This window comes from Physeter macrocephalus, chromosome 8 (assembly GCF_002837175.3).
Source record: "Physeter macrocephalus isolate SW-GA chromosome 8, ASM283717v5, whole genome shotgun sequence".
NCBI classification, from domain to species: Eukaryota; Metazoa; Chordata; class Mammalia; order Artiodactyla; family Physeteridae; genus Physeter; species Physeter macrocephalus.
This window is the reverse complement of record NC_041221.1, coordinates 23273016-23280313: the sequence shown is the minus strand read 5'-3', so window position 1 is coordinate 23280313 and position 7298 is coordinate 23273016. Positions and strand designations below refer to the sequence as shown.

The window sequence follows — 7298 nt, the reverse complement described above, 5'->3', positions numbered from 1 at the left end:
CGTGTCCCCTGCATCGGCAGGCGGACTCTCAACCACTGCGCCACCAGGGAAGCCCCAAAATCTTAATTTTTAATGCATCATGAAATGCATCTGTGACTGTCAGTGCTTTAAGATGCTGGAGGTCCAGGAGAGCAAATAAAATTTCAAAACTGTTTAGCTTATCATTTGGTAAAAGCCAGCTGTGTGTTAAGGACTAGAGAATGAGGAACCAGTGGCTGGTCTACTGTGTAGCTATTTTATCCATAAATTGATAAAAATCCTTGCACACCCAGAGCCACCAAGGTAACTAAGTTTAGACGCCCATTGCTTGTGACGCTAGAGGCCCAATCAGGAGTTTAACAAGAGGTACGTCTCTCAGTGGCACGTGTTTGTTGGGTGAAGGAGTTAGGGGCGCAGAGGGACAGTACTCCCTTGAAATTGCAGAGAATCCAGAGTTAGGAGCTTGTAAGGGCTTAGCCTCTGGGCAGACTCTCCCAGGTTGAATTCGCGAGTGAAATCCAGACATGAAGGGACAGACTGGCAATTTCCAGTTCTCTCTGACCTCCCCTGCGGAGGGCGACAGTCACATATCCTGGTGTGCCTCTTGTCCTGGGGCTACTATAGAAAGAAAAAGAGAACAGGGAAAGCACATTGTTGACCACCTGAAAATGAGGCCAAGTAAATCATTTCTAACACTGGTTGAAATTTCTATGCTACACGCGGTTATCAAATTCTCCAGCTGTGGACTTCCAGCTGTAATAATACGCTGAGTGTGTTCAAGGGAGGGCCTGCTGTAGGCGGAGATGAGGATGGATTTACGCGCTGAGATTTATTTTGCTGTGGGGAAGTGGGAGGTCAGTTGCTGTGCTTTTTATTAAAAGTCGAGGGTTTTATAAGTATTTTTAGTAAGATTTTCCTTTGCCCTCCCTACTCTTATTGTTGGTTTGTTTTTGTTTCTGCAAGCTGAAATTCATGTCAAGGAGTCGAGGACGTCTAGATCTTTTAAAATGTGGGCAAAGTCACCTGGGAAACAGGAGGTGGCCTTCTGTCCACAATGAGAGAAGCTACACATGGATATTTTGAATTAAATGCTGAAAGTTCTGATGTTCTGAGTTCTCTTGACTTACTTCTTCCAGACGCGTTCTTAAAACAACTGGCAGTTGCCTCACAGAACAATCCTTGCACCAACGTGTATGCTAATAATCGCTAAGGAGTCAGGATGCTTTGCTTTACTTATGGTAACTCTACACATCCGCACAGGCTTCCTGAGGTCAGATGCTTTTCATCTGTTGTGTCCTCAGTGTTGTTTTGGCTCTTCTATCTAGAGGTCATACTCTCTTAATTAGAAGCCTCCTTCTCCTTCCTTCCCACATGTGAAACTGGCCAGAGTCCTGAGCTCCGAGATCCAGGGCCCCAGAAGACTATCTGTCTGAAACAGTCAAGCACACAAGGAAGAGTGATAACTATTCAGTTTCACTGACTACTCTTTCATGTGGAGATTCAGAGACCTAACCATTTTCCTGATTGGTTCTCGACTCTCTGAAGGCTCCTTCCGCTGTGAAATATCAACCCTCTCTCCCTAGAAGTAAGCGTGCCTCCCACTTTCATTTGAGAGGCTGACTTTGGACTCTGCTGTTTACTTATTTGCTTTTCTGTACGTCCGCACGGCTGCCATCTTATTCCCATTCTACCAGACGCCGTGGATGTGATGTCCCCCTTCCCTTCTCTTGCCATCACCATCCTCTTTGTCCAGCTTGGGCTGTCTGTCCCTCAGGTGGCTGGCATCTATACCCTCCTGGCTGGCATCTGCTCCATAAACTCCTCCTGCACGTGACCCCTCACCCTGAGCCTTTGGAGGCTCAGACCCCTCACTCAAGCATGGAGAGCTCCTCTCATCTCAGGGGCTCCAGCACCAGCAGGATGATGAGACGCCAACTCCTGCAGTCCAGCCTTCACTCTGACTCTGACAGTGCTATTTTGTCTCTGGAGCTTGGTGGGATTTCCTTGCTTCCTTGCAAACAAAGTTCAAGTTCTTCCACCCTATTTGTGGAAAGATAGGTCATTCCACCGCTTTCGCCTTTTTCTAGTCACGTCTCCTCAGTCACCTTTTTACTTCACTCTTCGCCCTCCTACCTTCTGTTCTTTTCCAGAATGCCCACCGATGCCCACCACGCTTCATCCTGTTGACTCCCTTCAGCTTGGCCTGGCTTCTTGCTTTTCATGGCTGTACCTGTTCCGGAATCCATCACATTCTTCATTAAGTTCCCTGGTTTGATGGGAAGACACTTGAATCGTATCAACATTTGCTGTCAGGAAACTACGCTCCCCGAATTACCTCTCTTACATTCTGGAAATCAGCTGTTTACCTCTATTTTTTGCTCATTAAGATAAGATAGTGTTTTCTGACTATGGAGAATAGGATGGAGCGTCCTTAAAAAAATAAAAAAAGAATTGCTATATGATCCAGCAATCCCACTCCGGGGCATATATCCAGAAAAAAACTCTAATTCAAAAGGATACATGCACCCCAGTTCATAGCAGCACTATTTACAATAGCCAAGCCATGGAAGCAGCCTAAGTGTCCACGGACAGATGAATAGATAAAGAAGATGTTGTATACATATACAATGGACTACTTACACAGCCATAAAAAACAATGAAATAATGCAATTTCTAGCAACATGGATGGGCCTAGAGACTATCATACTAAGTGAAGTAAGTCAGAAAGAAAGACAAATACCATATGATATCACTTACATGCCGAATCTAAAATATGATACAAATGAACTTATTTACAAAACAGAAACAGACTCACAGACATAGAAAATGAACTTAAGTTACCAAAGGGGAAAGGGAGGAGGGATAAATTAGGAGTTTGGGATTAACATATACACACTACTGTATATAAAATAGGTTAAAAAAAAAGGACCTACTGTATAGCACAGGGAACTATATTCAATATCTTATAATAATAATGGAAAAGAATATGAAAATATATATATAATGTATATTTTATATATATATATAAACTGAATCACTTTGCTATACATCTGAAATTAACACCACATTGTAAATTAACTCTACTTCAATAAGAAAATAAAGATAGTGTGTTCTATCCTGCACATCCTGGACTTGGGTCTGTTTCCCTGTATGCATCTCATGTTGGACACCCCTGTGATAGGGAAGTACTCTTTGTGTTTTTGAGCACTTAGTGAGACACAATTGCCAAATGTATCTCACTAAGTTTGGCTACATTCAGAATAACACCTTCTTCCCTATGAGCTGTAAACCTGCGCATTACCAGGTTGTTTCCTTCTTATTTTTTGTTTGTTTCCCTCACTTCGCTTTATTTCACTTGTAGTATTAAAGACGAGGAGAAATTTGATCCTTCTAAGGCTAAGGAAGGCCATGTATATTTGGCTAAAAACTGGCAATATGAATGTACGTGTAGAAGTATAGTCAATCACTAAAAAATAGGACTAATTGTCAATAGTAATTCAACTCTTTTTGGTGATCATCTAAATTAAGGTAGCTGGACATCATTCTGAGAGTCTACAAATACATTTAAAAATACAATAACTTGGCAGGATGTGACTTGAAGCTTCATGCTAAAGTTAGACTAACTTTTCTTTGACTTATATTAGTAGGATTACGGGCCTTGTTTGATTCGAGGATGAGAAATGAATTCCAAATACAATTTGCTGCCTTTATATTCATAACCTACTTTATCTTTCAGTGTTTATGTTTAGAAGATAAACGCCCTACTTAGGTATTTTCTATGTGTTCTCATTTTTTGAGTGTCTATTTGAAGGGTTTTTTGTTTGTTTCTCCTCTAATTGGCTGCACAGGAAGATCCATCCTGCATTGTGAGTCTAACATTTTTTCATTGTCTCCCGCACATCCCATTGTCTGTGCACACACAGCATGGCCAGCGCCACATCCGCCTCCTTCCCTGGGTGACCACCGGAACACGAAACGCCCCTCACGCGGAGCATGCCCATGGGTTCAACATCCCGTGCAGGGCCAGAGAGTGGAAAGCCTGTGGCCTCACGTTCCACTAAACCCTTGCTTTTTCCTCTTGGTTTCCTCATTACAGATACTGCAATGAGCATCTGCTGTGCCCCCCACACATGTTCTGGACAGGCTGGGGTCCCTGGGGACGGTGCACAGCGCAGTGTGGAGGTGGCATTCAAGCTCGCCGCAGAACCTGCGAGAACGGTCCTGACTGTGCGGGCTGTAGTGTGGTGAGTAGTCCTCCTCACCCCCAGCCCACAGTCTAGAGCTGGGAGTCCAGAGTCAGCACACACTAGGTGCTCTGCAAACACAAGGTGTTCTACAAACTCTGAATGCTCTGCAAACACAAGATGTTCTGCAAACACTAGATGCTCTGCAGGGACTAGGTGCTCTCACACACTAGATATTCTGCAAACACAAGACCCTCAGCAGACACTAGGTATACTGCAAACATTAAATGCTCCATAGACATGACACATCCAGGCACTAGATGCTGTGAATCACATAAGTCTTTCTGGTTAATGAGAATGTCTGGAGGAGATACTGGAAATTCAGAGTATCCTGAAGGCTGATTGGAATAAATATTCTCATAAGGGATATACTGCCCCAGGAGTTTTCCAGTTCTCATTTCTGAGCTAGTACAGAAACTTCAGTCTGCTTAACTCTGGGCACTATATTTGGTTTGGGAAATGGGATAAGGTCGTCATACTGGGCCCACGCTAAGTTATAAAATGCGGACAAACCTGAGACACTGAGGATTGAGAAACTTTATGGGGCCATTGTCAGAGCACATTTGGTGCCAATTCTGAGGGAATAAAAGACAAATGATGGTTTTGTTTTTCTTCTGCCTTAACGGGTCCTATTTCCCTTAACACTTTAGACTCTCAAATAAAATTCCACTTGTGCAAAGGCCTGTTGTTGCTCGCCCTGTGTCATCTGTCAGGATGATTGGGCACCAAAGGCTGCTGGGCTTTCACTTTATTTGCCTGCCCCTGGTGCTGGCACTGCAGAGTGGCTGCAAAGACAGTGCAGGTGTTTGGGTGGAGAGGTTCAGCCTGAGAAGGTCTGGCTTGGTGCCCTTCCTCACTGGTCTTCCAGTTGGTCTTTGCAGCAATTTTGTAACCTTAGCTCATGAGGCTTAGGATGTTTCTGTGTTGCTGTAAAGTTTGTTTTTGTGAGATGCAAAGACCACACACTCCAGATAGCCTTGGGAAATTTGGAGAGAAGAAGAGGATTATTAGATGCTTTGCCAGATATTACATCCAACCCAAGGAGATTTCTGTTATTGGGATTTGCAATTAGATTTCTTCCCCTTTGCACTGGCAAAGTTTGCAGTAACTTTAATAGACTCTATCACTGATTATAGAGGCACTTCTTTCCAGGTCACCCTGAAGTAACTTTCAACCAAGGAAAATCTTAGTATCCAGTTTAGGATGACGTATTTATTGATATTTCAGATGCTAAGATTTTAAATTATTTATGAAAATGTGACAGGTAAATCTGTGAACATTCACATGTTCTAGGAAAACAGTTCAAATATGGTAGATTTATTCTTTGCTGAAATATATCAGTCCTGTTCCCGGTGGGTCGACATTTAACACTGGGATCTCCACTCCCATATCAAGGTTTGTCTCCTTTGCTGGGAAACCACAGGGATGGGTGACCTGAGCTGATCTTGCAGTTTAGTCTCTAAGACTTTGCAACACGAAGAACTCAGAAAACATTTCAAGTCATTCATTTTCTTATTGCAAACTGACTTCAATTATTACATTTAAAAACAGTTTAATGAAAGAAAAATTATATTAAGGAAAGAGTAGCCTATCTCCTACGTAGTCACTGGAGAGAGAGAGAGAGTGTGTGTGTGTGTGTGTGTGTGTGTGTGTGTGTGTGTGTGTGTGTGTGAGATACATATGATTATAAATGTAAAAACTGAATGTCTTTCCAAAATGTTCATGTATTTTGGCTTTATTTGTGTCTAAATTTACAGAATTATGGTTTATGAAAAAATATAACATCAGTTTTCAAATCCAGAGGAATATCATGAGTGTTTCTAAGAAGCCTAATGTAAGTTTTTAGGTATTTTAGTTTAGTTTTCTTTTTCTTCCCCACCATAGTTAATCTACTGGCCATGTAATTCCAGGAAGGTGTTATTATGGTCCATTGGAGCAATCTATTCTTTTACGATAGAAGCACGGCATTTATTTTTTTTCCTGCATGGTTTTTTTTTTTCTATTTATTCCAGTTTCTGTCTCTTCTAAGGCAGGAATGCCAAATGAGGAACATAGCAGGATGAAGGAGGGGCTTGGTTTCTTTGGATTGCTTAGAAAATGTATCCTATCAGTTCAATTTGTAAGATTTTTTTTAAAAAAATAATAGCTATTTAGGTAAAGTAATATGTTGATCATATTCTAGTGGCAGTTTAGAAATCTTTGGCCATGAAGGATGTTTGTTTTTGATGTTTTGTCTTCTACTAAGATAGTAGCACACAACAGTGTAAATCAACTGTACTCTAATATAAAATAAAAATTAAATTAAACATTCAAAAACAGAATTAAGAAACAAATGTAAGGATATTTTAAATTGGAAAAAATGGTAGTGGCTGTAAGTATAAGTAATTTATGGATTTTGGATTCATGAAATTGATGATCTCCTTGCCGACGTCTGGCTGGATGACAAGTCAGGTGCTATTTCTGAGTCTCTCTCTCCCCCACTAAGAAGAGGGGGATCGTTCATCCCTCCTCGAGCTGCTGTATCTGCCCGTGACGTTCAGCCACAGGGTCTCACCTTCCCTGTGAGCTCTCTTCCCTATTCTCATTTCTTTACTTGTTATTCCTGGGCTTCAGCTGCTTCTCTGAGCCCAAGCTTATTACAAATGACTGTCTACTAATGGAATGTTATTTACACGGTAAAGGACAGCTCTGCGGAAAGTATAACAACTTGAATTTCCTGAGCACTACAGCAGCCGATAAAAAAAGAGTTGGTTTCAAGTTCAGGTATGAACGGGATGAAAAGACGTGAGAAACTTTTCTTGCTCCACCATTTTTTTTAAATTAATTAATTTATTTATTTACGGCTGCGTTGGGTCTTCGTTTCTGCGCGAGGGCTTTCTCCAGTTGCGGCGAGCGGGGGCCACTCTTCATCGCGGTGCGCGGGCCTCTCACTATCGCGGCCTCTCTTGTTGCGGAGCACAGGCTCCAGACTCAGCGTGCAGGCTCAGTAGTTGTGGCTCACGGCCTTAGTTGCTCCGCGGCATGTGGGATCCTCCCAGACCAGGGCTCGAACCCGTGTTCCCTGCATTGGCAGGC

General features: G+C 42.4%; 1 protein-coding gene across 1 annotated transcript in view; it reads left to right on the top strand.

Annotated features, from left to right (window-relative positions):
• SEMA5A (semaphorin 5A) overlaps positions 1 to 7298 on the top strand; it is a 429431-nt gene that overhangs the window by 351067 nt on the left and 71066 nt on the right. The window contains exon 17 of the mRNA XM_024120827.2: positions 4076 to 4223. Coding sequence (XP_023976595.1) covers positions 4076 to 4223 — 148 coding nt within the window. The remainder of the gene's footprint in view (positions 1 to 4075; positions 4224 to 7298) is intronic.